Genomic DNA, 24,902 nt, shown 5'->3' with positions numbered 1-24,902 from the left:
AATTTGGTGTAACACTATTCATCAACACCATTACTATTCATCATTATTTTATTATTATCTTTTATTATATAACACTTTGATTTAACATACTATAATTTTGTAATTACTTATAGTTTTTATGTAATATCTTTATAATATTAATTTTATATTTTAATTTTGGTTTATAATTTTTATAAATTAATTTTCATATATTTTATTTTTATATAAAATTGTAAGTTAATTTTATTATAAGTATATAACCATAAAAAAATGAAAAGTGCAAAACTGAAATGTAATATGTTGTTAATAAATAATACAATGTTCATTGATTATCATAAAAACAATTATTTAATACAGTAGCGACTGACATAGATTAAAATTAAAAATACATTAAATAACATAATGGGATGAGGTCGCTTCCATATCCACCAATATCATTAAAATATTGAGTGTATGGGGCAGAGGATTGTTGTGATTGTGACTGTTGAAATTGTTGACTTCTTTTATCCATTATTCATTTTTGTTCTTGTCGAATAAATTCATGAATATTTGGATCATCAATAGAATCTAAATTCGACAATAAAATTTTATTTTCTTCTTTAAATTCTTTTAGTTTCAAAGATCTATCTTTTATCTCCATATCTCGCTGCCTGTCTGCATTTGACTTTGCCAACAATTCAACAAGCCGATTATTTTCTGATTGTACCATTTTCATAGCCGATGAAAAACCTTCATCGATTTTTCTCTTCAATGTTGCTTTCTTCACACCAATAGGTTGTTGTGATGATGTGGAATCACCTGCAAGATCCTCAATCAAATTTAGTAAAAATGATAATAAGTTAGAAGATGATATTAGAGGTGAATCAGGAGTAGGAGTCTCAGACTCCGATGGAATATAAGAAGAGCCTTGCTTTCGGAATGTTTTCCTTCCAACATTGACATCTTTAAGCTTCTCAAAATCTTTCCACATATTCCACACAGAATCATGTCGAAAAGATGTTGAACGTGCATTCGGAGTTTTGCAATCTCATTTTGCAATTATTGCAGGGTCGTCACATTTTTAAAAAAAAAGAAGTGCTCCATGATATATTAACTACATGTATTATACTGCACAACATGATAATCGAGGATGAACGTGATCTTAATGCACCAATTCAAGATGCTTGGGAAGGTCCAACTCCAACAGTAGAAATGGTAATAGATGAAAATTACTGATTTGAATAATTGTTAGCTCGGCACAAAAAAATTAAGGACAAAGATGCTCATTTTGCACTTCGTAATGCATTAATAGAGCATTTATGGGAGCAACATACTAATCTTGTAAGTTGAATATTTACGTAAAAATTAATTTTACCATAGTGTAATATCTATTTAATTATATCTTATCAATGATTTCATTTTTATTTGAATTATACATTAATATGTATAATGTATAATATTTGCTTATAATTTATATTATTTAAAAATTAAAGGTATAAAATAATTTTATATTAAATGGTTATATAAGAAAGAAATATGAATTATATGGAATAAATATGTAAAAAAGAAAAAAGAAAGGATTTGTTTTATAAAGAAAATAATATAACATAGAAGAGAGAGAAGAATATAAAAGGAATATTTTTTTTTTGCGTAAAAATAGTGTAATGGGTTGGAGTTAATTTGCATCATTTTGGTATAAAAATATGGTGCAAGGGTTGGAGATGTCCTAATGTGATCCCAGAAGTGAGGTTTGGGAGATGTGCAGGCGTACGTAGAGAAGTGTGTGTAAGATATAAAAGAGAACTAAATTTTAACAGCAGGACGCCGGCAGAATAAGCGACCTACAGGTCGCTTGAACTATAAGCGACGTACCCTAGTATAAAAATCTCTCTGCTTCATTTGTGACCAAATTTTGCAGACAAATATCTTGGAGTCGACCACTGAACTTTTTGTGGAATTTGAAGAATCGGACTTTGTATACACACACTATGAGAATTGTTTTCTTCTTACAAATCTACATTTATCTTAAAATGATTTTGATAGAGTTAATCTTACTTCTTCTAATGAATAATTTTTAAAAATAAAACCGAAACATTCTTGGAAGATTGGTGTTTTCCTAAATTAAAAGTTTTTATCTTGCTTCTTTTATTTTTTTTCTTCTTTCATTTACCACTGGAAAAGGGTTTACCCGGTGCACTTATTTTGTTAAAGAAAAATAATAAAATGATAGTGATGTGCCCCCAACTTCTGTCTGTGGATTAACTTAAAAACAAAAGTTTATTTTTATTCGGTTGTTTCATCCAAAATGTTTTCTTAATTATTCTAAGTTGAAATAACAATTGAAGGTACATTTTAAGAAAATTTTCAAATCTTCAACTGTAACGATCCAACCGGTCGTTTCGACTTTTAGAACCCCGTTCCCTTAAATAAAACTTTTCGAATGTGTTTTTAATGATTTATGACTTGCGGGGATGGTTGATTCGGGATTTGGATATGTTTGGGTTGAAATCGGAACACTTGGTTCCTTAAGCTAACTTTAAAAGGTCAAGTTTGACTTCGGTCAACATTTTGAGAAAACGACCTCAAAATCGGGATTTGACGGTTCCAATAGGTTCGTATGATGATTTTGGACTTGGACGTATGTCCGAATCAGATTTTGGATAACCCGGGAGCGTTTTGACGCTTAATAGTAAAAATTAACTATTTGAAGGTTTAAAATTCATTAAATTTGGTTTGGAGTAGGATTTTGAGTAATTAAAGTCCGTTTGGAATTTCGAGTTTGGGAATAGTTCCGTATAGTGATTTAAGACTTGCACGTAAATTTTCGTGTCATTCCGAGTAGTTTAAGTATATTTCGGCGCATTGGAAGTAAATTGAAGAACTTGAAAATTTTAAATTTGAATCAATTTGGTTTAGGGTATGATTATTAGATTTGATATTGTTTTACGCGTTCCGAGAGTTCGAGCGAGTCCGTTTTATGATTACAAACCTGTTGGTATATTCGGGCGGGGTCCGGGGGATCCCGAGGGTTAACCGGACGAGGCTCGGACCAATTTCGGACTTGGGAGAAAAATATTGAAGCTTTCTGCTTCTGGTACGTTCGCACCTGTGCTTGGACAGTCGCAGGTGCGACTCTCGCAGATGCGAGGTTCATGCAAAGAAGCAGAAAAAGGGAAGGGGAGGCTACTGCCGCAGATGCGGAATTTTGGCGCAGGTGCGAGGCAGTGCGCGCAGATTCGAAAGGGGGCAGGCGATCGAAACTCGCACCTGCGAGGATTTTCCGCAGGTGCGGTACCCCTTCCGTAGGTGCGTAACCACTGCTTGGCAGAATGATTAAAAATCGGGGTTCGGATATTTTGAGCCCATTTTTCCTCCATTTTCTAGCGATTTCAGAGCTTTTGAGATGGGAGTTCAACTAACAACTTGGAGGTAAGTTAATTCTACACCCCTTGAGTTAAATACATAGATTATAGGTAGATTATAACTAGTAAATCTTAGAAATCAAAGGCTTAGATGAAAAACCTAGATTTTTATAAAAAATGAGATTTTAAGTTTTTAACCACGAAAATAGTTATGGAATTGGATAGAAATTATATATTTAAGTTCTTGATATTATGGGTAACGTTTTTATCCGAAAATTTTCAGAATCCGAGCACGTGGGCCCGAAGTGAATTTTAGAAATTTTACCATTTTGGATAGGGTAATTTATTTAATGGATGAATTTCAAATTATTGAGCATATATTAATCATTGTGTATAATATTTGGATAGTTACGGATCTTTCGGCTTCGAATTGAGAATTCAATGCGACGTGGTAATCGAAAAGTGGACTTTGAGACGAGGTAAGTCTCTTATCTAATCTTGTGAGGGGGAAATTACCCATAGGGATTAAATTGTATAATTATTGCAAATTGCGGGGGCTACGTATGTACGAGGTGACGAGAGTCCGTGCGTAGCTACTATAAATGCTAAAGTCCGGGTAGTTTAGGACTCAAAGCATGAATTACTTGTGTAAATTGTATTCCTTGATTAATTAATATTAATTGATATATATGAATATATTGTGAATTGTTAGATAAAGATATTAAAGGATGGAAATCTCATATGCTTGATTTTCTGTTTAAATCAATTAATTGTTAAAAGAAATTGTTCTCCTCCCGAATTTATCTCACAATAAATATACTCTCCTTCTGGAGGTAAATAAGAAAATATCCTCCTTTCTTGTAGAGCGGGCCGAATGCCTCGGCAGGATAGATGCATCTATGGATCGCGCCGCACGTCCCTCGGCAGCGTACACAACACTCTGGATCGGGTCGTACGTCCTCGGCAGAAATCGTGCTTAATAATAATTATTACACGATACTGTAGTAATTTATTTCAGCTTGCGAAGCTAATTAATAAATTAAAAAATCCTTGGAATTTAATGAATTATTATTCTTGCTTGTTAAGGAATTAATTGTTATTCCTGTAAATGAGATTTAATTGATAAATTAAAAATTTATTGAAATTGAATTGCAGCTTGTAAAGCTATTTGATAAATTGGAAGTTTTATGATTTAAATAAATAAATTGGAAAATTGTTGCATTTGAATGATTTTTATTATTTCTGCTAATTGAATAAAATTATTGTTAACTCTGTGAACCATGCTGATTTGAATAATTACAATTTATTTCAATTATTATTATTGACCCATAGTGAGTGTCAAAATCGGCTATCTCGTCTCTACCACTTCGAGATTAGGCTTGATACTTACTGGGTACACGTTATTTTCGTACTCATACTGCACTTGCTGCACATTTTATTATGCATGTACATATATGTATAGCGGTCTTGTGGGCGCAGAGGTGTGGTTAATAATTGTGGGGACATAGTTTAGCTACATTCTATATTACAATCCGCAGCTAACAGAGTCTCCTTCAAAGTTATTATATTTTCCTGTCTAATTTGTATTCTGGACAGATGCTGTATTTTATTTTTAATTCTCTAGTAAATACTCATGCACTTGTGACATCGAGTTTTGGGAGTGGTTGTGAATTGTTTAGAAATTTAGTTGTTAAAAATATTTACCATTTACTCTATGAGTTTTATCCTTACAATTTCATTGAAGAAATTTTTATTTCAAAAATACTAAAATGGGTAATTAAGTTAATTGATTATGGTTGGCTTGCCTGACAGTGGTGTCCGGCGCCATCACGGCCTTTTTGGATTTTGGGTCGTGACAACATGGTATCAGAGCACTAGGTTCACTTAGGTCTCACGAGTCATGAGAGAGTCTAGTAGAGTCTTGCGGATCAGTACGGAGACGTCTATACTTATCTTCGAGAGGCTACAGGGCTGATAGGAATACTTCGCTTTTTGATTCCTCATCGTGCGATTCGATTCCTTTTAGGCTTATGCCTACATTTCCTTCCTATTCAATCTTATGCAACGTAAAGCACTTGTTATAAATTGGGGATCGAGGAAATATTTAATGGTACTACAGATATAGTGAAGGATGCTTCTCCCTGTGTAATTAATTGGGCTATTGTCGTCGTCTTGCAAAAGGCCGCTCTGTCATTTCAAATTAAGTATCAGTACTACCTAAGGTTTTAAAATTTGGCATTGATTGTTACGACGATTCGTGCATTGTTATCACACAATGTTTATGTAATGGTAGAATGCATGTCTATGTATCAGGGCAGTAAACGACTTGAACGAAGGTTTTCTCAGTACATGATCAGAGGTTCCATGTTTTAATTCCAGCGGAGAAAAGGCAATCGGACTATGAATGTTCAGGTTTGGGGTTGATGGAGTAACGAAGCTTGATATTTTCGAGTGCGGTAGAGTTCTCAATTTTGATGTGGCATCATCGCCTTGTAAAATGCGTTAAGGTTCGCCGGTGTTATGGTTTTCTTCAACTCGCCTTCACGACGGGGTATTAGGAATTTGTATAGGGGAAGCAGTCGTTAGAGATCGCGGTGTGCAGTGATTTAGGATCGAAGCAGCATTTCTAGTATTGATGTCTCGAGAAGGATGATCGTCAGAAAGGTTTAAAGCTGGTAACGAGTTATTGGTTCAAGTGCTACAAAGACGGATTTTGAGTTAAGGCAACAACTGGGCAGCGAAGGATGAGGAAGGACATGTGGAAGGTGCCTTGCGGTGGTTAGGTTCCGAAAAGGCCAAGTGTAAGAAAACAGAAGCAGAGTAATTGCTTAAAGGAGATGGTTGACCAAAGTGGGAGAGTGGCAAAGTAGCATATGGGTTACGTGGTAGGATGATTACACGTCTTGAGGAACGTTTGGAGTGATTTGGGATGTAAAATGGACAGTGACTAGGTCTACGGACATAAGTTGTAATATTAGCTGCTATATTGAGGAAGATTGGATACAACAGGAGGGAGTTACTTGATATGAAGAAGGATACAACATAACTTTGGATTGGAATGTATTGTCGCACCTCTAGTTGACGTCCATGGGGAGTGAACGGACTGGTGCAGCTGGTGAATGAGCTCAGACTCAAGATGATCTACTGATTTCGTAGTAATTGCACCCAGTGCAGCGACGTTGGAATATGTCAGCATGTATTTATCTCTTGTAAGCATGTTAGCGGTCGCGTTGTGTTGACGAAGCTTCTGCGAAGAATTCTACTAGCTACCCGGTAAGGGATTTAATATGTAAATGTGGCTAGTGGTTCGGAGTTTTTATTAAAGGTTAATAGAAGGATTTCGAGAAAAAATTGGCGAGTTGCGTGTGCAGGATCATGTCAACAATGAAGAAAGAATCTCAGTGGATTCCAAAATTTTTGTAATTGCAGCTTCAAGCTAAGTGGGAGAGCCCCCACCGTCTATGATTGGATTGCGTAGTGTCAACTTGTGCGGTTTCTGATTATCGGTGTATTAGTGGGTCATTGCAACTAAGGAAAGAAACATCAGTGGTAATTTGAGCAAAGTATTTGGGGAATGTGTGCCATATTTGGCCTTATTAATTCATATTTAGGTTTTTGGAAGACTCAGAGTTTATGTTTCGTGTAGATGTAATGCACAGGAAAGTGAGACAGTCGGGTGTTTCCTTGATAAAGTGTCCATGTACTAGTAGGGCCTTGGAATTGATCATATTTGGGAACAAGTCAGAGCAAGTGACTCTCAATAACGGTCCTAGTGGATTCAAAAATTTAAAGTGTGGTGTCTAAGGATCTCGAGTCTATAGTATGGTTGAGTATCGAGCTTTTGCAACAGATTATGAAACGTGGCTTGTAGTATTCTACGTTATCTTCAGGTTGTGGTGTAGTAATAGAGAAACGGAAGAAAATAACTTTGGATTCATAAAAGAAGTATCAGAATGGGTGTACCAATTGAAGATGTGAAAGTGGGCACAAGGAGGGATATGAGATGATTAGTGGGTTTGAAATAGCGTGGTCTCGTGAAATAAGGTCACTCGGGATGAGTACGGATTTGAGTTCATGATGTAATGAATGGAGCTATTATTTTTTCTAAAGCAAGTTAAGAATAAATTGAGAAAAGACGGGTCGACTAATAATGGTTGAATCGGCATGATGGTGTCAATGACCAGTTCCTTCAGCGCATTGAATTATGCATGTGATTTGTGGTGGTACGTGCGAGGCTTGACGGCCGCCGTAATTGATTTTATTTGGAGGAATTCAAGTATTATGACATGTTATGTGTAGAGGAATTCCAAAAGAGTTATGGTGGTTTAGACCACTACTTGAGGTCGTTATTATTTTTACGGATATGGGAATTCAGTCACGTGCTGCAATGGTTCTCTTGAAATGAGTTAAGAAGAAGGTTTCTATATGATGAAGTGTTTACCCTATTAGTGGTTTGGGAGTTATGATGGAATTCTTGTACTCTTGCGCATTGGCGTGGTTAAGTGCACTAAGTAGCATGGGATTCGAAAGTTGAGGATTTTAGATTTTGGTTCGGTGTTAGACAAGGATGTCATGAGCTCGGATGAGCAGGAAAGGGATTTAGATGTTTAAAGTAAGATGGTATTATTTTTTACATCATCTAAGGTCGATGTCAGGTGTAAAAGACCTTGTGTATTGATATGTGGATTCTTGATATGCTTTACAGCATTAGTGTAACCGGTAGCATGGATGTGCAGACTTGTTACCTGGTGCGAAAGGTCGTGGGAGCGTGTCTCACGGAAAGATTGTATAAGAGTGACATGTAGTCACTTGATTGAGTGAAGATTAAAACCAAGTATAAAGATTGTGGTAATATCGCTGATTCGAGAATTTATTCCTGGAGGGCGCTTGGTCCATTTGGTTGTCGACTGTGGAAGTATTGTTCCAGTTTTTTGATGTCAATTCTTGTATTTTATGGGAAAAAAGGGTTACTATGGATACTTGAAAGGTTATTAGCCCAGTAAGATGCGATCAGAATCGGCTTGAGGTCTGTGGACGGATTTAAATATGAATACGGGCTCTATATCAAACCGAATGTGTTCATTTCAGCATAATGCTCCCTATGTAGGAATATTCGGACGTTGGATGTCGTTTCGTCGTCGGTTATTTCATGTAATACTATATTGTGCAGTGTGAGTTATGAAACGGCTTGATAAAATTCTTATGTGTTGAGGTTCCGCGTAGCAATGGTGTTATGTGAGCAGGATGGCTCTCGAGATTCATATCGTATATCGCACCTTAGTTGTGCTTGAGTTTTGTAGCGTATGGCGTTGTCGGTCCTTCCAAGGATGGTATTATGCACTTAGCGTGCTTGTGTCTAATGTTCTGATATTTTGTAAGTAATGAGCATTCTAGCTTGGTAAGTATTTTTTTTTTAATATAGATTCTTTTGCGCAGATAGGATTGCATGCCGCAATAGTGTAATATTGAGTACAGTTCCCTATATTCTATTTTGTGTGTTTTGTGTCCCATTTTCTGAGGAAGGTTCATGACACCTTTTCAGTTGTTTAATTAGTCACGTAGGTTGAGTAATCCTTTCCATGGTCTATTTTCCTTATGTATTGCAGTCTAGTCCGTAGCTTATTAGATCATTGTAGCATCATATGAGACTTTTTGTCATGTCTGAGGTGGCTTATTGCCTGAGCAGCTTATACTAAGTTAGACGAGGTTATTGGATCCGGGATCAGTACGATCGGATTATATGAAGTATAATAAAGAGAAAATACCATTATTTGGTCCATAATGAGGCAATGGTTCTTGTCAGAAGGAGAAACTCAATAATTTGTTGACTCAGCAGTTGGTTATGAATTTCTACATATTTCTTCCATCGTGGAAGCAGTTCAAGAGTTGGAACAAGAATTATAGGTATCATGAGGTGTGTTGTAAACATCAGATTCGTAGAATTTTGGCTATTGTTATCGGAGGATGTTATTATAGTCATGTGAATGATGCGGTGCATGGTCTAAATTCAACAAAGGTATGAAATCCTGTATTGGTGCATCGTGTAGTGATTAATACGACATTCATAGGTTGGAAACAAGTATGGTGGAGAATTCTGGATGTTAGAATTGGGCTCTAAGGCTTATTTGCCTAAATAAAGGGGAGAATTTTCAGATTGGCTCGAGTTAATGTGCTCAACTGGGTGTGGTACACGGGTAGGTGCACGAGGTGTTAAACAGTGATTTTGGATAACTCCGGAACACTCCTTAACACTTTCGAGGACGAACGTATATTTAAGTGGGAGAGAATGTAACGACCCAACCGGTCGTTACGACTTTTAGAACCCCGTTCCCTTAAATAAAACTTTCCGAATGTGTTTTTAATGATTTATGACTTGCGAGGATAGTTGGTTCAGGATTTGGATATGTTTGGGTTGAAATCGGAACACTTGGTTCCTTAAGCTAACCTTAAAAGGTCAAGTTTGACTTCGGTCAACATTTTGAGAAAACGACCTCAGAATCGGGATTTAACGGTTCCAATAGGTTCGTATGATGATTTTGGACTTGGGCGTATGTCCGAATCGGGTTTTGGATAACCCAGGAGCATTTTGACGCTTAGTAGTAAAAATCAATTATTTGAAGGTTTAAAATTTATTAAATTTGGTTTGGAGTAGGATTTTGAGTAATTGAAGTATGTTTGGAATTTCGAGTTTGGGAATAGTTCCGTATAGTGATTTAAGACTTGCACGCAAATTTTTGTGTCATTCCGAGTAGTTTATGTATATTTCGGCACATTGGAAGTAAATTGAAGAACTTAAAAATTTTAAGTTTGAATCAATTTGGTTTAGGGTATGATTCTTAAATTTGATGTTGTTTTACGCGTTCCGAGAGTTCGAGCGAGTCCGTTTTATGATTACAAACCTGTTGGTATGTTCGGGTGGGGCCCGGGGGGTCCCGAGGATTAACCGGACGAGGCTAGGACCAATTTCGGACTTGGGAGAAAAATGCCGAAGCTTTCTGCTTCTAGTACGTTCGCACCTGTGCTTGGACAGTCGCATGTGCGACTCTCGCAGAGGCGAGGTTCATGCGCAGAAGCGGAAAAAGGGAAGGGGAGGCCACTGCCGCAGATCCGAATTTTGGCTCAGGTGCGAGGCAGTGCGCGCAGATGTGAAAGGGGGCAGGCGATCGAAACTCGCACCTGTGAGGATTTTTCGCAGGTGCGAAAGCCGCAGGTGCGGTACCCCTTCCGCAGGTGCGAAACCACTGCTTGGCAGAATGGTTAAAAATCGTGGCTCAGACATTTTTAGCCCATTTTTCCTCCATTTTCGTGCGATTTCAGAGCTTTTGAGATGGGAGTTCAACTAACAACTTGGAAGTAAGTTAATTCTACACTCCTTGAGTTATATACATAGCTTATAAGTAGATTATAACTAGTAAATCTTAGAAATCAAAGGCTTAGATGAAAAACCTAGATTTTTATTTTTAAAAAATGAGATTTTAACCACAAAAATAGTTATGGAATTGGGTAGAAATTATATATTTAAGTTCTTGATATTATGGGTAATGTTTTTATCTAAAAATTTCCAGAATCCGAGCACGTGGGCCCGAGATAAATTTTAAAAATTTTATCATTTTGGATAGGGTAATTTATTTAATGCATGAATTTTGAATTATTGAGCATATATTAATCATTGTGTATAATATTTGGATAGTTTCGGATCTTTCGGCGTCGAATCGAGAATTCAACGCGACGTGGTAATCGGAAAGTGGACTTTGAGACGAGGTAAGTCTCTTGTCTAATTTTGTGAGGGGAAAATTACCCCATAGGGATTAAATTTAATAATTGTTGCTAATTGCGGGGGCTACGTACGCACGAGGTGACGAGAGTCCATGCGTAGCTAATATAAATTTTAAAGTTCGGATAGTTTAGGACTCAAAGCATGAATTACTTGTGTAAATTGTATTCCTTGATTAATTAATATTAATTGATATATATATAAATATATTGTGAATTGTTAGATAAAGATATATATATATTGTGAATTTGTTAGATAAAGATATTAAAGGATGGAAATCTCATATGCTTGATTTTCTGTTTAAATCATTTAATTGTTAAAAGAAATTGTTCTCCTCCCGAATTTATCTCACAATAAATATACTCTCCTTCTGGAGGTATATAAGAAAATGTCCTCCTTTCTTGTGGAGCGGGCCGAATGCCTCGGCAGGATAGATGCATCTATGGATCGCGCCGCACGTCCATCGGCAGTGTACACAACACTCTGGATCGGGTCGTACGTCCTCGGCAGAAATCGTACTTAATAATAATTATTACGCGATACTGTAGTAATTTATTTCAGCTTGCGAAGCTAATTGATAAATTGAAAAATCCTTGAAATTTAATGAATTATTATTCTTGCTTGTTAAGGAATTAATTGTTATTCCTGTAAATGAGATTTAATTGATAAATTAAAAATTTATTGAAATTGAATTGCAGCTTGTTAAGCTATTTGATAAATTTGAAGTTTTATTGAAATTGCATGATTTAAATAAATAAATTGAAAAATTGTTTCATTTGAAGGATTTTTATTATTTCTGCTAATTGAATAAAATTATTTTTAACTCTTTGAACCATGCTAATTTGAATAATTATAATTTATTTCAATTATTATTATTGACCCATAGTGAGTGTCAAAGTCGGCTATCTCGTCTCTACCACTTCGAGATTAGGCTTGATACTTACTGGGTACACGCTGTTTTCGTACTCATACTGCACTTGCTGCACATTTTATTATGCAGGTACATATATGTATAGCGGTCTTGTGGACGCAGAGGTGTGGTTAATAATTGTGGGGACATAGGTGAGTTGCATTCTATATTACGATCCGCAGCTAACAGAGTCTTCTTCAGAGTTATTATATTTTCCTGTCTAATTTGTATTCTTGACAGATGCTGTATTTTATTTTTAATTCCCTAGTAAATGCTCATGCACTTATGACACCGGGTTTTGGGAGTGGTTGTGAATTGTTTAAAAATTTAGTTGCTAAAAATATTTATCATTTACTCTATGAGTTTTATCTTACAATTTCATTGAAGAAATTTTTATTTCAAAAATACTAAAATGGATAATTAAGTTAATTGATTATGGCTGGCTTGCCTGACAGTGGTGTCCGGCGCCATCACGACCTTTTTGGATTTTGGGTGGTGACATCAACTTTTACTCTTAAATTTTCAAATTTCAGAAACTCTTTAGTTTTTTTCCAAGGTTAATATCCGAAAACAAATGACGTTCGCAATTTGTTTGTTTAAACTTCAACTGATGAGTTTGTCCAACATCGGCTGTGGAATGTTATTTGGTCTTTTTATACGATTTTGTCAATCCTTACTGCATTGGTGAGAAATTAAATAGACTGACCACATGGACTAATTGAATTTTGACACGTGTCAAGAGTATTAAAAGATAGTAGCAAGGTTGAGCCCTATATCAGTTAAGTTGAGAGTTACATAGATGTATATTGGGATCGTTTGTGCCGTAATCATTTACTCCCTCCGTTCACTTTTACTTGGCATGTATTCTAAAAATAAATTTTTATTTTTACTTGTCACTTTTAGCATATCAAAAGAGATAATTTATTTTTGTCTGTTATACCCATTGTATTAATTACCCATTACAAATCATTTTCTCATATCCATTAAAAATATGCATCAATTAATATGGGTATCATGGTAAATTATGTGCTTCATTTATTATTTCTTAAGGGGTGTGTAAAGTTTATAATGGACAAACAAAAGTGAACAGAGGGAGTATATTTCAAAACAGAAGACTTCTCGAGAAGACTTACGAATACGAAAAAGAGAAGAATTAGCCAGTCCCCGATAAAACGGTATTTAGATAACTCCCTGAGCAGTTACAAATCCTCAATGTAATGTGCGAAAAATATAATTAATGGGGTAACTGTTAGGTTTCATGAATGAGTATGAATGGGAAATGGAAGAGGTGTCTTTTGAATTGTATCTCTTCATCTCACTCTTTCATTGTCTATAATTTAGAGGCTTCACCTCACATTTTAAAAGACGAAAATTTGAAAACTTCTCCCCTCTTTTCTATATTGTTGCATTATCTTTTCATATAAATAAAGTATCAAGTGTGATTTACTCCGTTTGTTGAGTAAGTTCTATAATCTGATTGCCAGTATTACAGAATAGTTTTTCCGTTCTATGATGGGAGGAAGTAATCCATAACCTTGGGCAACAGTGAAGGGATTAAATTCCTTAATGACACACAAGCAACTTGTGGGCTTGGAAATTATTTTATATTTTTTTTATTGAACTAACATTTCTTTACTTCTCTGATTTTCTGATATCCAACGCAAATTCCTTACCTATTTATTGGGTTATTTCTCATTATTTTTCAAGTTAATTTGTACTTGCTGAATTTTTGGCTAACCTTTTATTAAGAGATTTAGATGTTTCTAAGTTGCTTAAAACCCTCTCTTTCTAATGGTTTAGTTTGAGAACATGAAAAAAAGAAGAAGCGGAAAAATATTTACTTATCGAAACTAGTGACTAGTTTCTCAAGTTTGTCTGCAGAAAGCCATGGAAATCGCACTGATAAGTTATGTGTCTTTTTATATTTTGATGATCTAACAAACTTTAATATAAGAACCAGACCGGAAACCTGTTACACATCCTCAAGGTGCTAAAGCACAACAAATCTCAAGTTGGGTACAAGTTCCAACAGCTAGAGTCAAAGAGACGGCAGAGGGAACAGATGTACATCAGTTCCTTTGCTGACTGTACCAGTCAACTCCTCACAACTGTAAAGTCGCTAGAATTGTTTCTCTACACACACATAACAGTACAAACAATGCAACAGTCACTTTATGGGGAATGCCTTGTACCGGATATTTACTTGTATCATCCAAGTGGTATCTCTTGGATATTATTAATATGAAGAAAAGGAAAAAACACACACTTGTACATTCAAAAAACTGATCAAGTTTTCTCTTAAATGTGTTGCCATCTTGCAAGTGACTTCCAGGCTTCAAGAACAAAGAACAACGGAACGAAGCACCAGTTTATAACTCTACGTCATCAAAATGTCCTTAGTTGTGTTGTACTTTTGTTAGAATGAACTACTTATAATTCCTACTTAGCGTAGCTAGAAGCATTATGTAGGAAACTATTTGTAAAATCATAAATATTGTGTTTGTGTCTTGGCTAGAGTTAGTTGAGTTGTGAGCTTTGTAATAGAGTTATTACAAAGAGGCTTCTAATAAAGTTATTAAAAGTAAGTGAGGGAATAAGAGTTTAATTCCTAGGTTACAATAGGTTGTAACCTAAAAGTTGCTCGGTTAGTGAAGTTGTAATCCTACGAGTGTAGGTCGAGGTTTTTAATACCGTGAGTTGAAAGTTTTCCACGTAAAATTTTGTTGTGTTATTTACTTATATCTTATTGTGTGTGTTCTATGGGAACTAATATAAAATCAGGTTCTCTATACAGTTTGGTGAACCCTAGGTTTCCATCAATTAGTATTAGAGCAAGTTCTTTCTATTAAGCTAACACCTAGAAAGGATCCTCATGGCTTCTCCACCAAAATTTGAATAAGGCCAATCTACCTATAGACCACTAAGATTCAATGGACAATACTACGGATGGTTGAAGACAAGGATGCATGGTTTTATCATGGCTGATGATTCAGAGCTTTGGGACATTATCGGCGATGGACCCTTCGTTCCTGTGAAGACCGTTAATGAACCAGCATTGACAGTTCCCAAGACAAGAAATGAGTACAAAGATGCTGACCGCAAAGCTATAGAGAAGAACTTCCGAGCAAAAAAGATCCTCGTCTATGGTATTGGACCAGACGAATATAGCATGATCTGTGCTTGTCAATCTGCCAAGGAGATCTGGGAAGCTCTACAAACAGCACACGATGGAACAACTCAAGTCAAGCAGTCGAAAATCAATGTGCTCACCACTGACCATGAACTCTTCATGATGAGTCCATTCAGGACATACACACTTGATTCACCTATATTATCAACAAGCTTCATTCTCTAGGAGAGATCATTCCAAGGATCAAACTTGTTAGGAACATACTCATTGTATTACCTAGTTTCTCGGAAAGCAAAGTAAATGCTATTATGGAGGCAAAGGATCTGTAAAAGTTGACCATTAATGAACTCATTGGTAATCTAAAGACCTATGAGATGAAGAAGAAGAACAAGAACAAGAAGGACCATGAAATAAGAGAGCCCAAAAAGGAGAAGAACCTGGTCCTCAAGGCAAACAACAATATCATTTTAGAAAATGGTTAGCAGGAATGAAGGTATTCCAAAAAGGGGCAGCTCCAGCAAGCCAAGAGGATATGACTTGTGTCTTAAATGTGGGAAGCCAGGACACTTCATCAAGTACTGTCCTCTCCTCAAGCAAGACCAGTACAAGCACAACATAGACAAAGCAGTCAAGAGAAACCCGATTTCTGACAAAAGATTCAAGAGAAAAGATGTCGCTGACAGTGCTGTGAAACAAGCTCTTGCTGCATGGGGAGACTCTTCCAGCGAATCTAGAGAAGATGATGAATAAGGTAACACCTCCATGATGGCAGTGGAAAGTGAAGCAGCTGAATATGACTCTATATTTTGCCTTGGTGGCAAAATCTGACGATGATGAAGATGATGATTATGAGGTAAACTTTCTAGACGTTCAAAGAAATTTGAAGTTTTGCTCTCAGAAGAAGCTTATATCTTTGACAAATATTTTAATTAATGCTTATCATACTCTTATAAATGATAAAAATACATTAACTGTGGAACTAGGAGAGGTAGAACATGAGAGAGATGATCTGGTAGTCGTAGTGGTTGACCTAAAAGAAACCATCGAGGTTCTAAAGAAAGAAAAAGATGTTCTGACTGAAAAACTTAAAAATGTAGAACATGAGAGAGATGACCTGTTGGTAGTTGTTGTGGATCTAAAAGAAATAATAGATGAACTATAAAGGAGAAACAGTTATGGTAATATCCAAATCTGTAAAATCTAGTCTGTGTGCTGAATTTGAAAGAAACAGAAAACTTCAAGAAGATCAAGGCAGAGTTAAAAATGATCTAGAAAAAACTCTAAAGTGGACCTGGTCTTCTGACACAATCACTGCCATGTATACAAGCAATGGTGGGAATAGGTAGGGAATCGGATTTTAAAAAGAAAGGACTTCCTACAATCCACATAGCAAGTATGTTACTGTCCCAACAGAAAAACAAGTTTTTTGTTGAAAAGGTAACTACTGCTAAGGAACATGGTTCCTTCATTAAAAATGTGTATTTCCTACTTGGACAAAAAAAAAAGTTTAATTCGCCCTTTTCCTCACTACAAGGGACCCAAACTCGTTTGGGTTCCTAAGTCTAATCTTTGATATTCTTGTGCAGGGAACAATGAAAGGAAGAAGCCAAAAATGGTGTATGGATAGTGGTTTTTCTAAGCATATGACTGGATGCATCTATGATTTTCTTTCACTCAAAGCCCTACAAGGAGGGAGTGTATCCTTTGGCAATGGCAAAAAGGGATACATTCTGGGAGTATGAAGAATTGGGAAGATGCCCACTCACTCAATTGAGAATGTGTTCTATGTGAATAGCTTGAAATATAGCCTACTGAGTGTCTCTCAAATCTGCGACAAAGGAAACAAAGTGGAATATTTATCAAAAACCTACACAGTCAAAAATCTCGTGACTGGTGAAGTGGTTTTGTTGGCAAAAAGATACAAAAATATCTATGTTGCTGATTTTGAGTCCTTCACAATGGGGATCTTACATGTCAGATTATTGTTGATGATGATGTTGAGTTGTGGCATAGAATATTGGGACCTGCAAGCTTTTCATTGCTGAACAAGTTGATCAAGAAGGACCTAGTCTGTGGGCTGCCCAAGTCAAGGTTCAAAGGTCACAAGGTGTGTGATGCTTGAGTAAGAGGAAATCAAGCCAGGTCCTCTATTAAGCCCAACCATATGGATCTATGTGGACCTATGAGGGTTCCCAATAGAGGAGGAAAGAAGTACATCTTTGTCATAGTTGACGACTACTCCAGATTCACATGGACCTTGTTTCTCAGAATCAAGGATGAAACCTTTCCAGTTTTTGTTGCATTTGTGAAGAAGATTCAAGTGAAAATGAGCCATAATATTGTAAGTATAAGGTCTGATCATGTCACAGAGTTCGACAATGCAAAATTCGATGAATTCTGTGCTGAAAATGTCATAAGTCATAACTGTTTAGCTTCCAGAACACCGCAACAAAATGGTGTTGTGGAAAGGAAAAATAGGACTCTTGAATACATGACAAGAACTATGCTAATTGACAGTGGCGTAGCAAAATGCTTATTGGCAGAGGCAGTCAACACTGCTTGCTACTTGGTGAACAGGTGCATGATTAAGTCCCTCCTCAACAAAACTCCATATGAATTGCTGAATGGATAGAAGCCCAAGCTAACTCACCTAAGAATGTTTGGATGCAAATGCTTCGTTCTCAATAATGGTAAGGAAGCTTTGGAAAAATTTGACGCCAAAAGTGATGAAGGAATCTTTGATGAAGGTCTACAACAAAAGGACTCAATGTGTTAAAGAAAGCTTACTTGTAATCTTTGATGAATCACACCACCTATGTGGGGAAAATTCACATGATAAGATTGATCAAGACAGATAGAAGTCGAAAGTTCCTGGAGAAATCAATGATATGGAAAATGGAAAGGCATAATTGATGAGCTAAGTCGAGGAATTCAACAAAGAAAATACAACGGAACACTCAGCTGATGCAAAAGAACCTGGTTCCTCCATCACAACAAATGAAGCAGGGGATAAAGTTGCTAATGTCGTGTAAGGAACTCCTGATGCTGAGCAGAGAAGTGGTACTCACCCATTTACAGATGCCAACAATGGATCTCATTCTGAGGAATCCAAATCTTCCCACAATGAGATTCAGGTGTCTAACTGGAAGCACAAAAGTTCGCATCCTATCCAAAATATGAGCACTCCGTTTGATTCAAGAATTCAAACCATATCAAAGACAAGAAACTCGTTAGCCTTCTCAGCTTTCCTTTCTCAAATTGAGCCTAAAAATATAAAGGAACCATTGAAAGATGCTAATTGGATTATTGCTATGCAATATGAACTTCATCAATTTGAGAGGAACCGTGTATGGCACCTGGTCCTTCGACCCTCAGATAGAATGGTCATAGGAACCAGGTGAGTGTTCAGAAACAAGCTTGATAAATTTGGGGATACAACAAGGTACAAGGCCATGTTAGTGGTTTAAGGCTACAATCAAGAAGAAGGGATCGACTATAATGAAACTTTTGCTCCAGTTGCTCGTATGGAAGCCATCAGAATTCTCATTACTTTTGTATCTCATATGGAATTCAAATTGTTCCAAATGGATGTCAAAAGTACATTTCTGAATGGATTTTTAAAGGAAGAAGTTTTCGTCAAACAACCACCTGGGTTTAAGTGTCATGAGCATCCTGAATATGTATTCAAACTTAACAAGGCATTATATGGACTGAAGCAGGCCCCTCGCGCATGTTTTGAATGGTTGTCCAAGTTTCTTCTTGAAAATGGCTTTATAAGAGAAAAAATTGACAATAACCTATTTCTGAAGAAACGGGAAAGGAACTTGCTCATTGTACAAGTTTATGTTGACGATATCATTTTTGGTGCAACAACTGACTCCTTGTGTGAGGAGTTTGTAAATCTTATGGGAAACGAGTTTGAAATGAGCATGATGGGGGAATTGAATTTTTTCTTAGGGTTGCAAGTTAAGCAAACCCTTAAGGGAACGATGATAAGCCAGCAGAAGTACATTAAAGATCTCTTGAAGATATTTGAGATAGAAAGTTCAAAAATTATTGATACTCCTATTGCCACTGCCACCCGTCTGAACTTGGATGAACCCGGTTCTCCTGTGAACGAAACCATGTACAGAGACATCATTGGTTCACTCTTGTATCTCACAACTAGTAGATCTGATATCGTATTCAATGTGGGATTATGTGCTAGATTTCAATCCAGTCCAAAGGAATCTCATCTTAAAGCTGCCAAAAGGATTTTAAGGTATCTTAAAGGAATACAGGACCTGGTTCTCTACTATCCTTCAGGGGATAATTTTGACTTAATTGGGTATGTTGATGCTGATTCTGTTGGTTATCTAGTGGATAAAAAAGTACATCTGGCATGGAACGTTTTTTGGGATCATGTTTGATTTCATGGGGTACAAAGAAATAAAACTTTGTGGCTCTTTCAATTACAGAAGTTGAGTATGTGGCAGCTGCCTCTTACTGTGCTCAACAGATGTGGATCAAGCAGCAACTGGAGAACTTTGGTATATGATTGTGTTCCATTACTGTTTGATAATACCAGTGCTCTCAACATGGTAAAGAACCTGATTCAACATAAGAGAAAAAAGTACATTGATGTGCAACATCATTTTCTCAAAGACAATGTTGAAAAGGGTCTTATTTGCATGATGTTCTGCAAAATAGAAGACCAAGTAGCAGATATCTTCACCAAAGCACTAAGCAGAGAGCACTTTGAAAAGAACCGATTGGCATTAGGGTTGATAAAATTGAACTGAGCACCAAGCCCCTCAATGATTGGCTATGAAAGAATGAACAGGTAAAAATAGCTAAAAGGTATTTTCTGGCAAGTTCTAACTCATTTCTATACCGTTACAAGTAGACACGCATGGTAACTACAGAGCAAACAAGCATCTAATAACATTGTATCTTGGTCAAAGGATGATGCTAACATTTACAAAAACTAAGTCAGGGAACCTTTGTATTCTCATGCACATTTTTAAACGACTATAAAAGTGCCACATCATTAAAAATTTCAGTCTCTCTCTCTCTCATATCTTTAGAACTCAAAAGTCACACCCGTTACTAAATGACCCGTCTACACGGTAATTCGTACCCATTTGTAACCGGTCCCTCACTTCCTCTAAATAACCCCAAACGTTTTCTCTATCCTCATTATCCACATCAAAGCCAAAATTTCCCTTTGTCTCGCTCAAAGACAAGCACTTTTCTTCTTGTGTCCTCACTGCAAATCTTCATTATGTCTCAAAACCCAAAAGTATCAAACGTTTCCAATGTAGTCCCCACTATGTCTTCATCTCATGAAGCATAGGAGCAAGAGTCTAAGTCTCTTATGTCACCCAGTCAAAACCTTATACCATACCCCCAACCATCTACTACTTCCTCTCCAACCTAATCGAATTATGGTTCTTACCGGAGTCGTAAGATTCATAACCCCAAAAGGTTTGTTGCGGCGACCTATCCTTCCGCCTCGCCGAAAAAATGGCAGAAGGCAAAATAATACACGGAGATGAAGGTCAAGAAGTTTCTAGTCAGAAGGCTGGGATAGTGCTAAAGCCCAACAGGATGTGGTTCGTTGTAATGAAGGCTCATCAGCGCCTATTCTAAGCTTCGATTTGAATATTGCAAACCCTACAGGTAATATTCCTCTTGTATCTTCTGAATCTACTTTAGGGTTAAATCAACAAGAAGCCATTGAGAACATGTTGTTAATCGCTGCAGAGGGAGGTTTGGTTGGTGGTTATGAGCATGTTAATGAGACCATTGGGTCTCAGGGGGAAGGTGAAGATCATCAGGAAGAGGGTAGGGAACTGGTGCCCCTTGAAAATTTGGCATCTGATAGTACTACTGGGGAAACAAATGAGGGACCTGATCCCTCAGCCCAAGAAGAGCCCTATGCTCCTACTTGGGATGAAACTCCCTGCTTCAAAAGAGCCCCAGGTCAGTACTGATATTGCTCCCTCTCCTTACTTTGATGTTGAACTGTTAAACATCATCTTTCCTAAGAGGAGATCTCTTTCTGAGGAAGAAAATGAAAATAGTGAGGAGGATTATGATAATGTATCTGTTGCAATCTTTATTGCGGCTAGGAGTATAAGGGCATATCCCAAAGATCCCACTCTTAAAAGACCTACTACTAGACTATAAAAGAAGGAATCCATTGAATCTATTCTAAAGAAAAACAAAGAAGAGAAGAAAAGGAAGAGGCTGGTGAAAGGGGGAAAGATAGTGAATGAGGAAGAAGTGCCTCCAGAACTTATTGTTGATGTTGACGATGAAGAGGTAAATGAGGAACTTGCTTCCTTAATTCATACGTATTCTAAGAAACATGTGATTCCAAAACCCAGGAGAAAGCCATCTGTGAAAGGTGTGGAAGTGGAAAATGTTAGGGTAGACAAGTCTGGTGAGAAGGTGTCTGAGAAGTTTGGTGAGAAATTGTCTGAGAAGTCTGCAAAGAAAGAGAAAAGTGCGAGAAAGTTTGGGAAAAGGAAGGCTGGTGACAATGAGGAACCTGGGTCCTCCAAGAAGGTCAAGGTGGGTGTGGCCAAGGATGAAGGAAGAAAAAACCTGAGAAAACAGAGGGTGCTGCCGGGCAGAACATTTGCTCTTGATATTCTTGACATGACATGGATGCGCCAACTGTTGATATTTGTGAATTTCAACAGTGGACACACTTGTTCACCAATGAGATCCCTAAGGTGTATGAGGAAGAAGTATGTAGCTTCTACGCAAACATGTTCACAGTGGAAGAGGATAACATCTGTTTGAAGGTCAACGACGTAGACTTTGTGATGGACGAGGTTGTGTTGGGGAGCATTTTGGGAGTGCCTACTGAAGGAATATTATCCATTGAGGGGACTTGTTCTCCCAATTTCAGAAGTGTTATTCTGAATGATGATGCAGTGCATCAAGGGGAACGGGTGCACAAGAAGGCCCTCCTTCCAGTGTATCAACTATTATTTGAGATGGTGAACAAGCTTTTGCTTCCATGTGCAGAAAGGTGTTCCATTACGTCAAGAGCAGACTTGTTCCTAATGGAAGCACTAGATGCCTACAATACTATCAATCTTCCTGGACTCATGATAGAGCACATGAAAAAAGTGGCAGATTTCAAGGATGGTAATCATGGGTTGCCTTATGGGTTCTTACTCACTAAGGTGTTTAACTTCTTCAAAGTCTCTTTGGGAAAAGCAACAGTGGGAACTCGCAAGCAAACCTTCTTCAAAACCACCTCAGAAGAGTGTGATTACATTGATAAGAAAGGAGGGGTTGGCAGCAATTCCACTATTTCTCAATTGATTGATGCTCAGAATGCTGCCAATGAAGAGATAAGGAAGTTGAAGGCACGAAATGTTATTCTTGAAGGGCAGCTTAGTCAGGTCCAGGAGGTACCTAGTTCCAGCAGTGCACAAGGCACAGACGTTGCCATTTGACCAAGGAAAATGCAGATCTCAGGAAACAGGTCGAGGATCTGAAGGAGCGGCTGCTTAACGAGAAAGTATCTGCAAATTCCCAAATGGATCTCCTCAGAACCCTTGCCTCTTCATCCCTGCCTCCCCCTTCAAGTGTTCCTTAAAACAGTTTCCTTCCTAGTGTCTAGTAAAATATTATGTGTCCTACCTTGATTTCTTTGTTTGTTTTTTTTTTGCTATTTTATTTTGTGGCTGGTACTTTTAATCTGTTTTGATTTGTGAATGGTTGGTAACAATGGTACTACTATTTCTGTTCTCTCTTTTTACAAATTAATGAATATCCTGTCATTTTCCTATGCATATTATACTCGTATGCTCTGTTTCTAGCCATGCTTGTGTGTACACGTGTGGCATGAGTTAACTGTGTTGGACTTCCTTTTGCTTATTACTTGTGAATAAATATTTTTTATGGTGCCAAAAGGGGGGAAATTAATTGTGAGGGGGAACAGGTTCAAGGGGAATCCAGGAAATATTGCATGGTAATCTGGTCCTCAAGGGGAACTTCAATTATAAGTTTATCATCATCAAAAAGGGGAAAATTGATAAGTTATGTATCTTTTTATATTTTGATGATCTAACAAACTTTATGATAACAATAAGATCGAAAACCTGTTACACATCCTCAAGGTGCCAAAGCACAATAAATCTCAAGTTGGACACAAGTTCCAATAGCTAGAGTCAAAGAGACTACAGAGGGAACAAATGGACATTAGTTCCCTTGCTGACTGTACTAGTCAACTCCTCACAGTTATAAAGTAGCTGCAATTATTCCTCTACACACACGCAACAGTGCAAACAGTGCAGCAGTCACTTTATGGGGAATGCCGTGTACCAGATATTTGCTTGCATCATCCAAGTGACATCACTTGGATATTATTAATATGAAGCAAAGTAAAAAACACACACTTGCACATCCGAAAAACTGATCAAGTTTTCTCTCAAGTGTGTTGTCATCTTGTAAGTGACTTCCAGGCTTCAAGAACAAAGAACAACGGAACGAATGACCAGTTTCCAGCTCTGTATTATCAATATGTCATTAGTTGTGTTGTAATTTTCTTAGAATGAACTACTTATAATTCCTATATAGCCTAGCTAGAAGCATTGTGTAGGAAACCATTTGTAAAATCATAAATCTTGTGTTTGTCTCTTGGCTAGAGTTAGTCGAGTTGTGAGCTTTGTAATAGAGTTATTACAAAGAGGCTTGTAATAAAGTTATTACAAGTGAGTGAGGGATTAAGAGTTTAATTCCTAGGTTACAATAGGTTGTAATCTAAAAGTTGCTCGGTTAGTGAAGTTGAAATCCTACGAGTGTAGGTCGTGGTTATTAATCCCGTGAGCTGGAGATTTTTAATAGCTTCAAAACTTATGCTTACAAGGAGAAGGTTCTTTCTAACACCGTGTTGGCTCCAAAACAGAAAGCCAATTGAAAAGAAACTTAAAATACTTGTAATTTTCTACCCTTATTTTGGAGACTAAAATCCTCATGATTTTTTACTCTAGCTATGGAAATTAAAATGTTCGTGATTTTCTACTTTTGCGTCGAGATTAAAATCTGCGTTGTGAGATTAAAGTCTTCGTGACTTTCTACTTATTTGTAGGAGATTATAATCTAAGTGACTTTCTACTCATTTTAGAGATTAAAATCGTAGTGATTTGGTGCTCAAATTTATTATTCAGTTTGAAGATTAAAAACTTTACCGATTATTAAATTTGGTTGTGTCATATATTACACAGTTTGAAGATTAAAAACTCTACCGTTAAGTTATGGTTGTGTCAGATTGGTTGAAGATTTAAAACTTCACCATTATTAATTTCGGCTCTATCGTGGTACAAACAACAGTTGTTGTGGTTATCTCGATAAAGTAATAAGGGTAGCAAATATGAATCTTCTTTTGAAAAAATATGTTTAGAATATGGCATTATTTACCAAATGACTAGCCCTTACTCACCGCAATCTAATAAAATTATGGGAAAAAAGAGATATGAATGCCTTGTTGATAAGTTCTGATTTACCCCTGAACTTGTAGGGGAAAGCTATTTTTACGGCTAACCGAATAATCAATCGAGTTTCCCATAGCAAAACGAAATTCATTATATATGAAAAATGGAAAGGAAGGAATCCCAACTTAAAATATTTTAAAGTGTGGAGATGCTTAACTAAAGTGCAAGTTCCTAAACCCAAAAGGGTAAATATCAGATCGAAAACCATTAATTATGTTTCCATTGGTTGTGCAACAAATAGTAAGGCATATCGTTTTCGGGTTCATAAATC

At 36.8% G+C, this 24,902-nt stretch overlaps 1 protein-coding gene across 1 annotated transcript; it reads left to right on the top strand.

Annotated features, from left to right (window-relative positions):
• Window positions 1-14,966: 14,966 nt before the first annotated feature.
• LOC142167979 (uncharacterized) lies at window positions 14,967-15,359 on the top strand. Its single transcript, XM_075228624.1, has one exon. The coding sequence runs from the start codon at window positions 14,967-14,969 to the stop codon at window positions 15,357-15,359; it is 393 nt and encodes a 130-aa protein (XP_075084725.1).
• Window positions 15,360-24,902: the final 9,543 nt, after the last annotated feature.

The sequence above is a fragment of the Nicotiana tabacum genome, chromosome 13 (assembly GCF_000715075.1).
Source record: "Nicotiana tabacum cultivar K326 chromosome 13, ASM71507v2, whole genome shotgun sequence".
NCBI classification, from domain to species: domain Eukaryota; kingdom Viridiplantae; phylum Streptophyta; class Magnoliopsida; order Solanales; family Solanaceae; genus Nicotiana; species Nicotiana tabacum.
The sequence above is the reverse complement of the archived record's forward strand: the minus strand, read 5'-3'. Positions and strand labels throughout refer to the sequence as shown.

Bases quoted from the DNA above. Each gene is read 5' to 3' on its own strand.
- LOC142167979 (XM_075228624.1), top strand. From the start codon at position 14,967: ATGCATGGTTTTATCATGGCTGATGATTCAGAGCTTTGGGACATTATC.